The sequence below is a fragment of the Rhineura floridana genome, chromosome 1 (genome assembly GCF_030035675.1).
Source record: "Rhineura floridana isolate rRhiFlo1 chromosome 1, rRhiFlo1.hap2, whole genome shotgun sequence".
NCBI lineage: Eukaryota > Metazoa > Chordata > Lepidosauria > Squamata > Rhineuridae > Rhineura > Rhineura floridana.
The window spans coordinates 76,179,592-76,199,154 of NC_084480.1; the positions used below are offsets into that span (position 1 = coordinate 76,179,592).

The 19,563-nt window shown below is 42.6% G+C and overlaps 1 protein-coding gene across 2 annotated transcripts; it reads right to left on the reverse strand.

The window, feature by feature from the left end:
* Nucleotides 1–1,847: 1,847 nt before the first annotated feature.
* On the reverse strand, nucleotides 1,848–17,339 carry TMED7 (transmembrane p24 trafficking protein 7). 2 transcript variants are annotated; one of them, XM_061624460.1, is made up of 5 exons: nucleotides 17,246–17,339; nucleotides 15,468–15,526; nucleotides 14,136–14,358; nucleotides 6,330–6,575; nucleotides 1,848–3,888 (listed from the first exon to the last, which is right to left on the reverse strand). In XM_061624460.1, the coding sequence occupies exons 3-5, from the start codon at nucleotides 14,316–14,318 to the stop codon at nucleotides 3,652–3,654; spliced, it is 666 nt and encodes a 221-aa protein (XP_061480444.1). In that variant the 5' UTR covers nucleotides 14,319–14,358; nucleotides 15,468–15,526; nucleotides 17,246–17,339; the 3' UTR covers nucleotides 1,848–3,651. The 2 variants fall into 2 exon arrangements, with proteins under 2 accessions (XP_061480444.1, XP_061480434.1); XM_061624450.1 differs by lacking the exons at nucleotides 15,468–15,526; nucleotides 17,246–17,339 and adding an exon at nucleotides 14,480–14,585.
* Nucleotides 17,340–19,563: the final 2,224 nt, after the last annotated feature.

Consider the following 19,563-nt stretch of genomic DNA (forward strand, 5'->3'; position numbering starts at 1 on the left):
GCTGATGACCCTGTCAAAGTCCTGGTCTCAATATGGAATGGTGAGATGAGCTAGGCACTCAACATAATTGGCCCCGCACATCCTCTCTGGCTTTGTGAAGCCCAAGTGGCTCCTTAGTATTCTGGGGATATACAGGGTATGAAGCAAGCTGGATGAAGACTAGAGCACAAGTGGCACATACCACCATGAAGTTGACCAAGCACAGATCAGTACACATAACTGTGCTTACCGTATAGCTATAATTACAATTAGGAGCATTACCGCAAGGTCTGGGTGATTTATATCAATGAGATTAAACGGGAAACCTATTAACATAACCATCATCCAAGTGTATGCTCCAACGGCAAATGCAGAGGAGGAATTGGAGAGATTTTATGTAGAAGTACAAGAAGAAATTGATCACACACCAAAACAAGATGTGCTGATAATCATGGGGGACTGGAAGGCAAAAGTAGGGAACAGAAAAGAACTAGGTATGGTGGGAAGATGGGGTTTAGGAGACAGAAATGAAGCAGAAGAAAGACTTATTGCATTATATGAAGCCAATAATTTGTTGCTTGCAAGCACATTTTTTGAGCAACCGAAAAGACTGTACACACGGACATCACCAAATGGTCGATAAAGGACTCAAATTGATTATATAATTGGTAGCAGAAGATGGAGAAGGGGTTACCCATCCTCCTGATTTGAGAACATTGGTAGACTGAACTAAATCAGAAAATAAGAAAAATCACTCCAACAGAACCTTATATTAATTTTATTATCCCATATAATTTTCACAGGGCCAGTTTTGTCTTATTGACACTAAGGAAAATTTACAAGTTACATAAAGAACCGGATACTTCCCATTATGACACCCATGTAGACCAAGCAAACCCAACTAAAAAATCCTGGCATCTTACTACAGTTGAGCTCTATGTCATACTCAGATATGTGCCACATAAGAATGATTAAATCAAAGCCTATGATTGAACCATCCCTACAGACTGTTTAAACCCACTTTTGTGTTGACTGAGTCTGTCTACTAACTTCTCCTACTCATCCAATAATGAATGCTAAAAATGAACATGGCTGCATGTGCTAAAAGGCTTATGTAGCAATATACAAGGTGGTACGGATAGCACAGCTAACTTAAGTCAATGCCACAACCCTCTACACTGGAAGAATCATGTTAAGCAGCCCCTTTATACATCAATTTACCTTGGAGTGGGGTGAGGGAAGAGAAATACAAGCAAAATACACATTTTAAGATTCAGACAGCAGCACAGTAATCACTTAAAAGCTTAGCAAACAGTACCTGTAACCATATTTGGCAGCAGTCATGTGTAGACTCAGATTACATGTTACATCAGTGTCAACAACTCTCTGCTGCTGCTAGGAAATCCAGAGAAGCCAAAACACAGCAGAGCTTAACTCCATGGCTAGAGATACAGAGAACTTCCTCCTTCAGGCTACTAGTGTTTTTAGATGATTTCTGGTTATTCAAATTCACCAATCACATAAATGTTAACAAGGTAGCCCTGAATTTCTTAGTTTTGAACTGATTAATCGGGGCTGAAAAACTCTGAACTGTCCTACTTACAAGAATTTTTAACTCTACTTTCAACAGATGTACTTTGGTAAGATTCCATCCCCACCCAATTTACAGCCAGATCCCACAAGCACTACTTTTAGCACTCTTGATTGTTCCACTGGGTGTGTGTAGGCCTCTTATATATGTTTCACAAGAAAAGAAATGGAACCTACAGCATTTTGGTGGACCCAGCATTATTACATTTTCTGAAAACTGTCTTAATGACACCTGTCCTAAAGAATGGCATGCAATGTCAATGCAAGAAATGGACAAGTACAGTCAAGAAGTTTATTTTATGCAGGCCTAAGTGGGAGACAAAAACATTGTACACCAAGTTATTTCTGCAGGACTTTAACTAGTACAGCACTGCAATCTTCCCTGCCACTAATATACAATCAGTGTTGTATCTAAAAAGCCACACCCACACACTATGTGGTAATGAAGTAGACATTTTAAACAGCTTCGATAACTAATCAAACTAAGAAGCTTAAAAATGTGGATGTTGAATTGCTCATGTTAAGAGCACATCTTCACCTCCCTTTAATACTACATTAGCCTTCAAATTCAAGACTATAGACTAGGTTCACACAGAGTACTGAAAGACAGGAAACTTTGTAATCATGTTTTTTTCCAGGATTGGTATCTTACCATCTACAAAAGTAGAGAGACAACATTATATAAGATGACAATTGAACACAGGTAAGATTTCTGTGATTGTAAGCTTTTGAGCTTAGTGGTATTTATATGCTTACAAACACTGGAAATCACATATCTTTATTCTTTCTGACACGCTTTATTCTCCAATAGAAAATATAAATACTTGGAAGCAAGTTCTGCTGAAATCATTTAGGCCTACTTTCAAACAGATGTGCTGTATAATTGGGGTAGCAATGTTCATTATACTGCGATTTCACATTCTACTGTTTCAAACCACCTTGCACACCTACAGAAGTATACAAGATGCTCTCTAGCAGGCATGAGCAAAAAAGAATACCTGCTATATGTCAAGAAACTCCCACATACTCTGAAGTATATAAACCACCAAGTGGACCTCTAACCCAAAAGTGGTAGCAGCCAGGGCAGGGCAACATATTACTGTATTACACCCAGTTTTCCAAAAATTGTTAATAGGCAAATGTAAGTGTTCACAGGTGTTATACAACCATGCCCAGCATTTGTACATATGTTGCTTAATAAATCACTTATTTTAGATTACAATCCTGGAACCACTTAGGCCAATGTAGTCCCACGGGACTACATAAGCAATAAAGAATCTGCAAGATTGGCTTTGAGTCACAAGTTATTTAACCCAGTGCACTTTATTGATTTCAAGTGGGACTGACAGAGTATAGATCTCTTGTGTCACAGCCTGTTAACTTTCAGTGCTTTAAAGCAGCAGCAGCACCACCACAAGCTCAATGACTCAGTTCCAAGAATTACAAGACATACTCCCCATTTGTTTAATTTAAAAAGAAAAAATGCAGTAAACCACACAGCCTTTTTCAATGTACAGAGAATTGGTTGCCCACAGAATTCTCAGTCTAAAATTTAGTACTGTAAAATAAGACACACCCCCTTCCCCCAGAAATGGTTCTGCAAAAAAATGAGACCAGAGTTTCCACAGCAAATCATAACAGTGCAGTGCAAGGCTCTGAGACTACGGTTGATCACATTTGCTTTCTTTGTTTATTCCTACACCTTCCAAACTGGGGGGGGGGATCAGACTGCTGCCCATTTTTTATACGGATGATCTTCCAAATCATCATTTAAAGAATTTTCTTTAAAGCATTACATTCCTACCAGATAGTCTCATTAGTAAAAAAAATAGCAATCTTAACTTAGATGTCTCAGCACATACAAACAGAATGAGAAAACCTATATATAACAAAAAGTTGCCGTTTCCCACAGCTTTTGGGGAATGTGTGTCTTGCAACTTTAAGTGGAGAGGGAAGGGCAAAGGTACTTAAAATGTTCCCCGTGCTTAATTGCTTTAGAACTAGAAATTATTTGAAGAACAGTATATATATATATATATATATTTTACAAACAGTGGGTTTGAAACATTTTCTCAACATGAGTTATGATCCAACACGAGTTGTGGTGGTTCTTTTGTCTGAGAAGAAGCTTTTGAGGAGAAATACCTGCCCAATGCTAACTACAAGAAGAATGATGGCTTCTCCTACTGACCAATAAGCCACCCGTGTGTTTAAATCTTCTGCTCTGCTGCGGCCTTGCGCTTCTCTCAACCGAAAATGAGTCTGGTAATCTATGACAGATTTTAGAGCTTCATGAATTGAAACACACGCCGACTCCATCTGCATACAGAGAGAGAGAGAGGGGGGTATGATGACTAGCTGTCTATTGAACAATGCATGCAGGATTCATTAAGCTTTATTGTCTGAAATCTAATCAACAGCCACTGATATGACTACACAATTTCCACATATGAATATCCATAAATGCTTTGATTTTATGCGAAGACAGAAAGCCTTTGAAGAAAAACAAGACATCATATACTTAATTGTATCATAGGGCAGGTTCCCTACTTTGTGCACTGGAAACATTTCTTGAACAGCACTAGAGCGTAGTGATATTCTGATATCCCCTTCCTTTTTTGGGAGCAGGGTCCCAATGTCTCCAGCATCCCACGAGCCAATCACATGAAAGGGAAGTCTGGTAGCCACTGAGAAGAGTCTTCTAATAACATGCTTCCTTGTCCTTTCCTGCTGATTGGAGCCAATCAGAGTGAAAGGAAGTGAATCAGCCACTGAGAAGACTCTTTTCCGTAGCTAATACTCTCCCCTTTCATGCTGATTGGCTCCTAGGGACATCTGTTGTTGTGGGAGAAGGCATTATCAAGGATCTCATTCTCAACCCAGCAGCAAAAGAAAAAAAGGGGGAGGGTTATGGTTGTGTGTGACTATCATGAAGGGCCCCTGCACTTCTGAATTAGCCACTACATTACTGCCCCCCTATATCAATGGTCCAACTGCTCATCCTCCTCTTGCTGGGGCAGAAAGTAGCAACATTTATGCATGCTTCATTAGTGGAGCAGATGAATAACAAAGGCCTGAAAATCCTAACCACACTTACTTGGGGGCAAGCCCCATTAAATTCAAAAGGACTTACTTTTGAGTAGACCTGGATAAGAATGCACTATAAAGCTGTGACCTACACCCAAGTCTTCCAAAAATAGGAAAACTCACATTCTCTAACTGGTGGTATCAGCATCAGAGCTAAATTTATATTTATGCTCAATTTTGCAACTTCAAATATTATGGGTTGCATCCAGCTAAGTTTTACTCACAGAGGAACCACTGAAATTAACGGACCTAAGTTAGTCATGTCCATTAATTTCAACAGGTCTACCCTGACTAGCATTGGATACGATCCTATATGTATTTTGAAGCTTTTGCATTTTGATTATGTTCTTGATTTTGTTTACTTCAAGGAAAGTCCTCAAAGTGGCTCACAGCATTCATAAAATGCAGTTACCATATTAGAAGTCACACATTTAAAAACAACACAATATAAAACCAGCCTGGCTGGAGCCAGGTATGGTCTTTGCTAGCCTCCCTTTCTCCCTCATTCCTTCCTAGAGGGCAGGTGGCGGTCAACAGTCCAGCTAAGCAGATACCTGATGTTGTCTCCATCTGTCTCCCTTTCTCTTATCATATATGCAATGGTATTTTCACTCTTGTCATTTAATTAGATACTTTTTTGCATTTTGGCAAACAGAATATGGGAATGCAACGCTGACAAGAGTCAAAAACGAAGATACACAAAAAGAAAATGTTGATATGTTGGCCCATGAGAAACATTTCAAATTCCACATGAGAGCTAAGATGTGTGTGTGAATCACCCAATTAATACCAAGCTTCAGTTTACATTATTGGTACAGAAGGCTTGGGCTATACTGATAAGTGGATGGCAGACAACACAATCCTGTGAATGTCACATTTCTATCCAAAAGTATGTCCCATGGAATTCAACAGGGCATACTTCTAGGAAAGAGCATATATGATTGCAGCCTGAATGGCAAACTCATTTCTCTCTGCTCCTAGGTTTTCTGCAAGATAAGAATCTGACAAGAGATTAATATATTTAGTCATAGCCAATAAGAGTTGTGCATACCCAAGTATGAAAAGGAGGTAGTTTGATCAGTGAGTATCAAAAAGATGGAGTGCCCCAAGACAGCCACAGCATGGCTAAATTTGAAATCATAAACCCAACCATTTAAACATGAATGTATCCTGGAATGCTAGGGAAGCTCAGAGGCTGGCAACAAGAGAGAGGGCCTTCTCAGTGGTGACCCCCAAATTATGGAGTCTTGACCTGGCGCCAAAAAGATAACAGTGTTGGCGCCAGGCGCACACTGTTATCTTTTTGACACCAGGTCAAGACTTTCCTCTTTTCCCAGGCATTTTAGCATGTGTTCTTAAATTGTTTTAAATTTTTAAATTGTGTTTTAAAACATGCGTTTTAAATTTGTATATTTGTTTTAAATATTTTTAGTTACTGTAAGCCACCCAGAGAGCTTCGGCTATGGGGCGGTATATAAATACAATAAATAAATAAATAAATAATCAAAAACCCTCTTTCTATTTATAATGAATTCATGTGCTTCACCAAATAACCAAGCCTAAATACAGAATACTGAATAAAAATAAAATCTGTGAAGGCCCATAGAATAGTGTCAGTAGGCTCCGGATTGAGTAAAAGGTTACTGTCTATTCAAATTCATTCATAACTCTACCTGAGTAAGTGCAGTAACTCTGTTTTCACTAGGAAACAGAGGTGGATCATCTCCAACCTGGAAGTCGAAGTACACTGTTTTGTGTGTAAAGGTAGAAAACTCATTGCTGAAACAAAATTTGTATGTTCCATTTCTGGATGCAGTAAAGGTAAAGCTATCATATTGTTTCTTCATCTCTTTGTATAACACCATGCCTTCTGGATCTTCTAAGCGGCAGTCAACATCATAGTGTCCTCCAGTGATCACCTATGGAACAAAGAATATGGGTATTATCATTCGTGGCAAATTAAATGACACCTTTATAGAACAATAGGGAAACGCCATAGTCAGCATAAGATACTGTCATTAAAGACTGTTCCAGCAAGGGAAGCGTCTTAACCTATAAACAGAGCTTTCAAAAAGGGCAACTTTATAACAGTTGTCATATTTCAGACTATAATTTTTCATACTTGAAATGTTCAGCCCAGACTTTAACTGAACAAAGCCAACAGGAAACTGCCAGTAGCATCTTTAGGCCCTGCATTTTGATACTTCAATGTGATTTGCAAAACTGCCACAAAACAGATTAAGGCCACAGCTCTCATTTTATCTATGCATAAGCGCAAATCCTTCTTTGGCCCAAAGTGATGTTTGAACTGTTCCATGCAAATAAGCTGAAGAAGGCGGCTACCACCTCCTGCCTGCTCATCAAATGAACAGATGACCACGGAGGGGCCATTTCCATCAATTGCTGCCACCGTCAAAATTGGTGGGATCAGGGGCAGGGAGGAAAATGTGCTTAGGTTAGTCACTTCTACATTAAAAGATTCACATAGGATTCCCATTTTGATGAAGATTAAATAGGTGTACAGAACAAAAGTGACGATTAAAACTTAATATATTTAGTCACACCTGAGGTGAACATGACCTCCTTTTTCTTCCTAAGCTCCCAGTACTCCAGTCTGATATACATGTACCAGCATTTCTGCTTGAAGAAATTGTAAGTCACCACACATTCCTCCAAACAACATGCATATTTAGCAGTCATTCCCATTTGCTCACACAAAGCTTATGTGATGGTTAAACTATGTCAGTCTTTATTGAGTATCTGTTCCGATTTGTTCACAAGGCAGTTAGAAGACAATGAACATTCATCCCGATTTGCTTGCAGTTTTACACGTTTTCCTGTTATTTATTCATTCACCCCAGAACTTTTCAGTACATTTTCTTGCCAGTTTCTTAACTGCAAAATGTCCATGTGGATTTCTGGAATGTGCTTGAATCCCTCAAAATAGTGACAGTCTGGAGGCACCCTAACATGGGGAAAATGATGGCATTTATAGAGCTGGATTAGTATGGCACACATTAGGACTTATGCATTGTGTAGCAAGTCTTTACCTCAGGTTGTAAAAGCCAAAAAAACAAATATAACAAACAGGTAAGCACCAACCTATCACACACACACAGACAAAGAAGAGTGCCATAAAAATGGATTTATTTTTTGAAGTTTATCTAATAGCTTTGTTAGGGACAGAAAACAGCCAAAGGACTGTATGTTATGAAAGGACTGGGGAAATAGTGTGGTGAGCCCATACCACGTTAGGTAGACTTTAAAAAAAAAATCCCTTTTCTAAGTCAACTTCAGATGTTTTCCCTCTGTTTTTGAATAAAACTTTCAACGACAGTTGTGGTAAGCTTAAAGCTTTGATTAACCTATTTTTCCCAAAACACTCACACAAAACCTAATATACTTTGGACTCACTCCATACTAAGTTAACCACACATACCTCCTACTGAAACACCTGGGACCTATATGGTAGCTGTATTGGTCATTTGCAGAGTCATGGTATCTTGAGGGGCAAATTCAGCCTGAAAGTAGGGGTATGGAATGTTGAGGAAAAGGAGAAGCAGCACAGGACAGGTAATGGTTATTGGTGAAATTCTAGAGGAAAGCAAAAAAGTCTCAAGGTGACAGGAATCACAGAATGAATTGAAAGTAGAGATGTGAAAACACAGAGAGAAAAAACGTGGAAAAATTCAGGGGGGACATTTTTAAAAACTTTTTTCCAATTTTTCCAGAAAAAAAAGGAACGTTTGGAAAAAAACAGGTCCCCCACCCCCATTTTTCCATTTTTTCCCCCAGGCCTTCACATCTCTACCTGAGAGGCCAGACCTTTACAACAAAATGTCTATGGTACATCGCAGAAATAGCTAACGGGCATTAGAACTGTCCTTTCAGAGATGGCTATGAGGCTGCAAGCTACTTACAAGTTACTTTGGTCATCCCTGACCACCAGCCTTGCTACATGTGGCTAATGGGAGTTAGAGTCCAAAACATCTGAAGGACACCTGCTTGGGGAAGGCTGGCCTATGGGTTCTAAATTTACATTTCCTCCTAGCTGTAGGGCTATAGAGGTGGCTGCTGGGACTGGAGTGGGAGTACTTTCTTATCATACAGTTGCAGAGTTGGAAGGAGCCTATGAGGCCACTGAGTCCAACTCCCTGCTCAATGCAGGAATTCATGCCAAAAGGGGTTGCAGTCCCTTTTAAATCCCTTTCAGCAGGGAATGGCTCCACGCAGGAGCTCTAGAGTGGAACCAATCCCAGCGGGGGTTGCATTTGGTGTCCAATTTAAAAGGGGCAGAATGCAAGTCTTGCTTGTCACAGAACAAATGGGAGGGCACTTTAAGGCTCCCAGTTGTTCCTTTGCAGCTGTATCTTTACCTGCTCCAAAACTGACATCATATATTTATTTATTTATTTATTTTATTTATATACCGCCCTAAGCCTAACGGCTCTCTGGGCGGTGTACATAAAAGGTAACAGCTCAATATATAACTTCAATAAATATAAAAGGCAAAAACAAAAAACAAACAAACAACAACAAAAACCAAGCAACATCATAATATAACACTAGTAAAATACAATTAGAAATACACTATAAAAACAGATTAAAATACACTTTAAAATGCCTGGGAGTATAAAAAGGTTTTCACCTGATGCCGAAAAGATAGCAGCGTCGGCGCCAGGCGCACCTCATCGGGGGGACTATTCCACAATTCGGGGGCCACCACCGAAAAGGCCCTAGATCTGGTCACCACCCTCCAAGCTTCTCGATGCGATGGCACTCGGAGGAGGGCCTTAGATGTTGAGCGCAGTGTACGGGTAGGTTCATATTGGGAGAGGCGTTCCACCAGGTATTGCGGTCCCATGCCGTGTAAGGCTTTATAGGTCAAAACCAGCACTTTGAATCTAGCCCGGAAACAAATAGGAAGCCAGTGCAGACGAGCCAGAACAGGTGTTATATGAGCGGACCTACTTGTCCGCGTCAACAGTCTGGCCGCTGCATTCTGGACTAGCTGTAGTTTCCGAATTATCTTCAAGGGCAGCCCAACGTAGAGCGCATTGCAGTAGTCCAATCTAGAAGTTACCAGAGCATGAACAACAGAGATGAAGTCATCACCGTCCAGATAGGGACGTAGCTGGGCTACCAAGCGAAGATGGTAGAAGGCATTCCGTGCCACCGAGGCCACCTGGGCCTCCAGTGACAAGGAAGGATCGAAAAGAACTCCCAAGCTACGAACCTGTTCCTTCAAGGGGAGTGTAACCCCATCGAGAACAGGATGAATATCCACCATCTGGGCAGGGGAAGCACTCACCAACATCGTCTCAGTCTTGTCTGGATTGAGCTTCAGTTTGTTCGCTCTCATCCAGTCCATTATCGCGGCCAGGCAACGGTTTAGTACGTCAACAGCCTCACCTGAGGAAGATGAAAAGGAGAAATAGAGTTGCGTGTCATCAGCATACTGATGACAACGCACTCCAAAACTCCTGATGACTGCACCCAGCGGCTTCATATAGATGTTGAAGAGCATGGGGGACAGTACCGATCCCTGTGGGACTCCACAATGGAGAGTCCAGGGTGTCGAGTAATGTTCCCCAAGCACTACCCTCTGGTGACGACCCACCAAGTAGGAGTGGAGCCACTGCCAAGCAGTACCCCCAACTCCCAACTCCATGAGTCTTTCCAGAAGGATACCATGGTCGATGGTATCAAAAGCAGCTGAGAGATCAAGGAGAATCAACAGGGTCACACTCCCCCTGTTGCTCTCCCGACAGAGGTCATCATACAGGGCGACCAAGGCTGTTTCGGTACCAAAACCGGGCCTAAAACCGGATTGAAATGGATCAAGATAATCAGTGTCATCCAAGAGCCCCTGGAGCTGGCCGGCAACCACCCGTTCCAGCACCTTGCCCAGGAACAGAACGTTCGCCACAGGTCTATAGTTGTTCAAATTATCTGGGTCCAAGGAGGCTTTCTTCAGGAGTGGTCTCACTACCGCCTCTTTTAGGCAGTCAGGGACCACTCCCTCTCTCAAAGAGGCGTTTATCACCTCCTTGGCCCAGACGGCGGTTCCGGTCCTGCCAGCTTTCACCAGCCAAGAGGGGCAAGGGTCCAGCACAGACATGGTCGCCCGCACCAGTCCAAGGATCTTGTCAACATCCTCAAGCTTCACAGACTGAAACTCATCCAATAAATAAGGACAAGACCGTGATCTGGATGCTTCATTAGGTCCAACTGCTATAATAGTGGAGTCTAAGTCCCGGCGAATGCATGCGATCTTATCTTGGAAGTGCCCAGCGAACTCGTCACAGCGGGCTACAGATGAATCTATAATGTCCCGAGGGCCAGAATGTAAGAGCCCTCGTACAATTTTAAAGAGCTCCGTTGGGCGGGAAAGTGATGACTTAATGGTGGCAGCAAAATAACTCTTTTTTGCTGCCCTCACCGCTACTATATATCGCTTAGAACAGGCACTTACCAAGGCATAATTGCATTCATCGGGAGTTCGCCTCCATCTGCACTCAAGCCTCCTCCTCTCTTGCTTCATTGCTCTCAGCTCCAAGGTATACCATGGAGCTGTATGAGCTCTACATAGGAGGGGGTGCATAGGAGCGATCGTGTCAACCGCCAGGGTCATCTCTGTATTCCACAGTTCGACAAAGGCCTCGACAGGAGCACCAGTCTTCTCAGTTGGAAAATCCCCCAGAGTCCTTTGGAAACCTTCCGGATCCATTAGTCTCCGGGGGTGGACCATTTTAATAGGTCCCCCACCCTTGCAGAGGGAAAGGGACGCTGTGAGCCTAAACTTCAGCAGGCGATGATCTGTCCATGACAACGGAATAGATGAAAAACCGCCAACCTCCAGATCATCATCCCCATGTCCAAGTTGCAAAGATCAAATCAAGGGTATGTCCCAACACATGCGTCGGGCCAGTAACAAATTGAGACAGCCCCATGGTTGTCATGGAGGCCATGAAGTCCTGAGCCGCCCCAGATAAAGCAGTCTCGGCATGGATGTTGAAGTCCCCCAGTACCAATAGTCTAGGGGACCGCAACAATACCTCCGAGACTACTTCTGTCAGCTCAGTTAGGGAATTTGTGGAGCAGCAGGGTGGGCGGTACACCAACAAAATTCCCAGTCTGTCTCTCTGGCCCAGCACAAGGTGGAGACACTCCAAGCCAGTCGTCACCTGGACAGGGTGCCTGGTGAGTGAGAAAGAACTCCTATATGACATCAGGTATAGAGCAGATGGGTGTGGCTTCGGGGAAAATGGCCTTGTAGACAAAATGAGGACCTCTGCCAGGCCTAACTTGGCCCATGGGCTGGAGGTTCCCCATGCTTGGGCTATGGCACTACTTGCACTGGAGAAAGTATTGTTGGGTATCCCTGAGCATGTGCTTGAATGCTGTGTATTGAGTTAGATAGCATCAACATGATGATGCTGCGATCACAGTGCTCTGATTGGTGTCTTCCAAGAATAGCTAATATGGGGTATCAATCCTAGTTTCGTATACTGTCTGATAACTGAAATTAAGCTAAAGTGCCTTGGTTTGGATACAACAGGGAACTCTGGTTTCAAGCAAGGCAGGATCTTTGCACCAAGATGGCACATGATAGGAGGGAAAAAATGAGAGGACTGCATAGCCATGGATAAATACGGCCAACACAGCCATCTAACACATAGCTTTGTTGCAAGATTTTGGTTTCTCTGCCTATAAGTCCAACAATGTTCCACCTAAAGAGAAAATGTTAAGAGCTCTAACATTAAGAACTTCGTATAATTTAACACCATTAACAACAGGATTTACATTCCTCAGGCTTTTCAATGTACCCTTATCATGATGATAACAATACATATATGGAAGTGATCAGTGTATTCCAGTATATTTTCATATAAAATTACCACTCATCAAGAAAGCACGGATCATCCTAGCTCTCAGTCCATGGATTCTATGACTGGACTCTTGGGCCACAGCTCTATTGCTCTAGACAAGATTACACATTTCATTTTTGCCATCCATCCTTTGCGGATCATTGCCTTTCAGATACAGTAGGGCCCCGCTTTACATTTTGGTCAATGTTAATCAATGGGTTCCACTTTACAGCGGTTTTCTCTTTACAGCGGGGGTCCGGAACGTAACCCGCTGTATGAGTGGGGCCCTACTGTAGTACCTATTTTACTGCGGTAACCTGATCTCCTAAGCTTTGTTAATTTGAAAATATCCTCTCAGCAAAGTCAATCCGTTATTAAGGAATAACGTTCTAACATTGCTCAACCCAAATGTGGGGCTTGGAGAAGCACGATGCTACCTCGCTGAGTGGAAGAAGATGAGGAAGTAGGCAGCAGGACAAATGTTGCCAAATAGACTAGTGCTATATAGCTTCCCCATACTGGCAGTGCCCAACATGGTTGCATAAAAAGGAGTGCTTCCTTTGTTTCTGTTTAATGAGATGATTCATTGTTCAGGTTGGGTGGCAAAGAAATGCATTCCTTGGTATTTTCAGTCACACCTGGTGAAAATCTTTAAGAGAAAACGCTATTTGGCACACCACCACTGGGTTTTGTCCCTATATCTGGGATGGAAACAAAGGTCTAACACACTAGTGATGGGGGAGGGGTGAAAGGTCAAGTACCCTTCCTCCACCTACTCATCTCTGTTGTACATTGACCCATCTCAATGGAACTTGACAGAGAAATGATGGCCTGGGTAATGTAGCACTCCGGATTTAGGCTTTGTATTCCAATGCCTCTCCTCTTCTTAAAAAACAAAAACAAAACAGGAATAGTAACATATCATGAACTTCCTTGTGTTTTTTTAAAGACTTTGGCTTGGCAGTCCACAGAAAGAAATAACAGATAGCACCCGTTTCCCCATTAATTTCTAGACAGTAGGCAATAAAGTGGGAAATACAATGGCATGCACACTGCTCTCTCTATACACCCAACAGGTGATGCATGCTAATTTATTACTCAGTTTGCAGGGCCAAGCTCTCACAAAACTACATACAGAGATAAATAGAACAGAACCTCAGGCAGAGCATGAAGCATTGAGCGGATCCAGACAAATAGGCACATAAGAGATACTGAATTAGATCACTATTTTCTCTTAAGGAAAGGTATTAGTAAAAACAACAAGTTTTAAAGTCTTAAATGCCAGAACTGAAAGGGCCAAGTGAAGGTCAACTTGAAGAGAGTCCCACAACTGCTTGTTGAATTTTACAAGGTTAACTCAAGGAGCAGCAAAAAGTGAAGATCCCACTACCCCCCACAGCAAGGAAAAGGTTAAATAATAGCAAAAAGGGAAGATCTCCCCGCTCCCTCTTCAATGTCTGCTTTAGGACTAGTGGGAAAATTTCAAATCACAATAGAGCCTGCCCATCTGGAATCGTAAAACAGCAGTTATTCTGGATTAACTGAAACACCGACGGGCGCAGAGCCAATCTTGCCTATGTGGCGTCCGAAGAGGAACGATGTCTTTACCTGAAACTCCAGGGTGCATTTGGTGCCCTGCACGATCTCCTCATAGAAGCACTGCTTAGCGTTATCTGCTAACTCGAAGGTGATTTCCGAGGCTCGGACAACCAAACCCAGACTGAGCAACAGCAGCAACGCCATCGGCAATCCCGCGGAGGCACCAGGGCCCTGCCAGCCCCTCAGCAACATCTCCCTGACAGGGATTCGACTACAAGCGCTGAGGGATGAACTGAGAGCGAGAGGGAAAAGAAGAGCAAAGTGAGAAGCACGAACAGAAGAGAAAAACAAAGCAGAGGCCTCGCCTGCGCAACCGATGCCTGATGAAAGTGAGCGTTACACAAAGACCTCACCTACTAGGGAGCCGGATGCGAGCCGGTTCCCACCTGCGGCGTGGCCAAAAGAAAAAAAAGAGGGGTAATTAAATGGAGCCGTGACCCGGAAGTGACCTAATTCCACGTTACTCAGGTAGCGAGAACTTCCGGGTGAGTTGTCATTTGCAGACGTGGTGTTCTTTGAACGGAGAAGGCGAAGCTAGAGGGAGAGGGCGGAAACAAAGAAAGGGATGGGCGGGGCTTGGCTGGCTAAGAGTCCTGTTTGGACTGCTGGAATGATTCTACGCTCAAGATCTTATTAGAGTTTGCAAGGCGGAGCGCTGATAGGACGTTGCTGGGCGACCGTCGTTACGGCTCCTGGTAGAGCTCTGGGTGGCGGGAAGGAAGCTTCCCCCTCCCCGTCTGGGTTCGTTTGGTGTTTACTTATAATGGAGAAGGTGGTCCCACAAAGTGTGCCTGGGAGCCGCACCCTTTACCCTGGATAATGTAAACGCTTCTCCTTCGTTGTCAGTTAAGTGGGGATCTGCCTAAGCACATATAAGCAGCGAGTAAGCCTCACTGAACTCACTTGGCATTTATTTATGTATTTACCTTAAAGTAATTTTACCCTAAAAAGATCCTCCGTGGTGCAGAGTGTTAAGCGGCGGTAACGCAGCCAAACCTCTGCTCACGGCCGGAGGAAGTCGAATCTCCGGTAAAAGGGGTCGAGGTCCACTCAGCCTTCCATCCATCCGTGGTCGGTAAAATAAGTACCCGGCATATACTGGGGGGTAAAGAAAGACTGGGGAAAGAACTGGCCATCCCACCCCATATATACGGTCTGCTTAGTAAACGTCGCAAGACGTCACCCTAAGAGTCAGAAATGACTCACGCTATAAGTGCGGGGACACCTTCACCTTTTTAATTTTACCCTACTCTGGCTGTAAAAGGCTTACAACTATCAGTAGTAAGTAAAACACGGTGGCAGAAACGTGCTGAGGATCCCTCTGTCAGTGCTGTGCTGTACCTTTGAGTGTCCACAAAAGGAAAGGCTCTTCACAGTATTGGTGGTACCCAACATGATTGCTTAAGTGAAAAGAGAGGAAGAAATTGAAAGAGAGAATGCAGACATGATTATTGGTGTGACTCACTAATTGCATCATTTAGTTAATTTATTTTTAAAAAAATGTATATGTTGCCATTCAAAACATGCCTTCCCACAGCAGCTTACAGTACATAGTAAAACCATTTAAAATGGAAACAGTACACTGTTCATAACTGTTAAATCCTTCTAATTAAGTTGTTAGCCATCACAATAAAATAGGATCACACTACCCATTGCAACCCCTCACTGTTCAAACTGTTGAATGTGAGGATAAAACAAAGCCTATCAGATATAAATAATTTCCCCCTTTCTAAAAAAAGGAAACTAACTAGTATTATTAGATTATGATGGCTGACATAAGAGTTCTTGAGGATGATGAAAACTGATCTTTTTTTTAAAAATTCCTCTTAATACTCAAGGGACCAAGTCTGAAGATGCTGCCATCTCTTGGGGAAATGCAACAGTCCTGTCTAGTTTTATAATGCTCTCTGTGAAGCGTGGAGGACAAAGCATCAGACCTTAAAACCACTTGATCAAAAATCTCGCTTTAAAGGTTACTGCACTGTGACTCTGCTGCTCATGATTTAATGGTTCAGGGAGCACAGGCTCTCCTTGTTACTTGGTTAGGTTATCCAAACCCTTTTCTGCTTGGCTTCTTCCTCAAAGAATAAGCAGGTGGTCCCTATTTTATCCATACAAGGTAGGAATATAGTGTGATGAGGGAAATTGCTTTCTTAACCTACAAGTATAGTTAATTTTCCATTAATAACACATGTCAAGAGGCTTTGTTAATAGATCTAAATCACCTAGAAAAAAAGACTAATTTAATAGAGCAATCCTATATTTATACCCAGTGTGGGGTAGTGGTGGAGAGAGATCCCATCAGGGTGGCCACCATATCCTATGTGGGACAGGAGGGGGGAAATACAAAAATGGTGTGAAAATGGCAGACCCTGTCCCCCAGCAACCCTGAAACAATGCCACTGCCCACTAAATCAGAAGCTGTACTGCTGACTATGCCCACATGCTGCCTGTGCACAAGGGAAATCAGTGAATTCATGGCAATGAGAATATGTCTCCAGGATACACCCTGAATTACAACATGTACAATGATGCTAGAGTACCCCCAAGCCATCACCCCCAGAAGCACAGCCAAAAATATCCATGATATGGCATGGGGCTTCCCAAACTGTGGTTTATAATATTCATATCGATTTTAATTGTATTTTGATTGCTTCCTTTATGCCTTATATTGTATTTTATTGTATTACAACTTGAGTTCTGTGGAGTGCAAATTGTAATACAATAAAATATAAGAAATAAGAGCAACAATTAAAATACAATTAAAAATCACATAGTGATTTAAAATTGCTACAAAAATCATTAAGTGGTCTGCTAAGACCCTCAGCAATTTTCAAGTGGTCCATGGGGGGAAAAAGTTTGGGGACCACATAGCAACTCTTCAGCTACAGGCAGGATTTTTAATCCCTTATACTCCCAACAATAACTGTTTTGAAGCACAACAAACTGAAGGAAGGAAGGAGAAGCCACATAACACAGCTTACACATAGCTCCCTGGACAAAGAGCACATAAAGCCCTCCTGGGGTTCAAGTCCCATCCAGGGAGTGAAAGGCTTTTTTTGTTAAGCAGCCAAAGGGAAGGAGAGACTCAGCAGTGAGAAATACAGACATACACTGACCTGGCAACAGCAGCAGTTTCTAATGCCTCATCACACAGGGCACAATGTTAGGAAGCCAGAGATGAGAATTCAAGATCCACCACAGGAAAGAGGGGAAATGTCCTCACTCACCCTTGCATGTCTGGAAAAAAGAAACATGGGAGGGAGGGAGGGAGGGAAGAGAAGCAGCTTCTAGGTGTTGAACTCACACTGCAAGCACCACAGCAGCAGTCAAGTATCTTGATGAGTCATGACACGTTTATCTTTCCCCCCAGCCCCAAGGTCTACTCAGAGATGACTGAGAGACTCATAAATACTCAAAATTTGAGAACTGAAAACATTTCAGGGCTCAGGTAGATGGAGGACATAAAATAAGATCTGATGATTTACTAGTGCCTGAATCCAGTAGCAAACCCACAACAGTAAATATGTGATAATGCTACACTGGCCTTCTTCAGCTGGTTTGGATTACAAGTTGGTTCAGTTCCAGCCAGCAAATCCATGCTGGTTAAAGCTGATGGACACCTGAATGACATCAGATTAGGGAAGACTGCTCACCTATGCTTAGCATTGTGTGAACAAGCCTGCAGCTCATCAACTTTCCCTCCCCTCTCTTCCATTGTGACCCCAAGTTTTTGCTTCTGTTTATAACTACCTGCAGTCTATCCTGTCCACACCTGGATAAGCTATGGTAGTACTGAAACAAGCCAACTTCAAACTTTTATTTATGAAGCTGGCTCCATTTCTCTAAAGCATAATTAAAATTGTCTACAGTTTAGACATCAGACGTAATGATAAATGGTCAGTTGAAAACAAGCAAAAAGTTTTGTTCTTCTCCCCCTGCCCACTAAGAGGAAAGGGTAAAGGAGAGCACGTGGATATGAGGATCACACAAATAACACTAAACCTTTGCAATATAATACTTACCCTCAGAAATCAGATTCTCCCCAATATTATGCTCTTTTTTAGGAACGAGCAACCTTTGATATGTTATGAGCATGGGGGGGGTTGGAATGGATGATTTCTATGGGTTACCTTTCCAGCCTCTGATTTGGAATCCTATGCCCTGGGGGCTGGCTCTGCTAGCCAGATGAATCTCTTTTGTTAACCAAATAGATTGGCCAGGTAATGGGCCGATCAGTTGCCTAGCAACAGGGAATGGGCCAGGAAGACCCCTTTTGTGATTGAAACTCTGTAGGAGAGCCTTCCCCCAACTCCTGGAAGCTAGCAGGAGGTGTGTGCTGGTAGTTTTAGAGTGTGTTCTAAATAATGGCTGGGGCTGCAGGCATGGAGAGAGACTATCCCTCTGCATCATGGCTATAGGATGCCCCTGCACCCAGATGGAAAAGCTGGATATTGGACTGCTGATGCATTGAACCCCTCCATTCTTGAGCTCAGGTTGGAATGTGTGTACATAAATAAACCATATTTCATACAGACACCACAGTCTCCGCTGACCTTCTTCCCAAAGGAAACCAAACCCTGGATGGGCGCAGGGACCCCCAAAATCTCACCGCTCGGAGATTGGGGGAGGCGCACAACAGATATATGGCCATGGTTCAGTTTTAAGAGATTCCATGGGCAAAGGCTGTGGATCAGTAGAAATGCATCTGCTTCACATGCAGAAGGTCTCAGGTTCAATCCCTGGCATCTCCAGGTAGGGATGAGAGAAACTTCCTGCCTGAAACCATGGACAGCCACTGCCAGGCAGCATCAACAACATTGAGCTAGATGGATCAGCAATCTGACTCAGTATAAGGCAGCTTCCTATGTACATAGATGTAGGCTTTAACATATTTGTTTGTATTTAATTCAGATTTCCTTTTAAATAGGCTTTAAAAAGAGATGTGTACTATAACTGACTTTTTTAAAAAAACGAATACTGTTTCATTGCCCCATCACTGATCTTTATCCATGATGTTACAGAGATCAGTATTCTGTTATTTTATCCCATCCTCGTATGTCCTAGTCTCACAGTGCAATCCTATACACCTATACAGTCCTATACTGTTCAGAATTAAGTTCCGTTTATTTCAGTGAGGTTTATTCCTGGGACGGTGAGTATTAGATTGCAGCTTCAGGTACATGAATAAAGTTACCTATAGAAAAGTTGTTTACCTTTGTAAAGTAAGCTACCATCTTGGAGTCACTTAACAAGGTAGCCTGAAAAATGACAGAAAGGATGCTGCAAAGTTGACTTCTCAGTTGAAACCATACTTTCTGTAACTCGCTAGAGGGAGCTGTTGAATAGGTTTTTAAAGTCCAGTTCCTTTTAATGGCTGAAAGTGAACCACATTCATATAAATCTCTGGTTATATTCAAAGAACATTTTATTCAAT

Coding starts and splice junctions, on each gene's coding strand:
- TMED7 (XM_061624460.1), bottom strand. CDS start 14,318: ATGTTGCTGAGGGGCTGGCAGGGCCCTGGTGCCTCCGCGGGATTGCCG. Junction 6,576..14,135: donor AATGCACCCTGGAGTTTCAG/GTAAAGACATCG, acceptor TTTGTTCCATAG/GTGATCACTGGAGGACACTA. Junction 3,889..6,329: donor GAGTTACTGCACTTACTCAG/GTAGAGTTATGA, acceptor CTCTGTATGCAG/ATGGAGTCGGCGTGTGTTTC.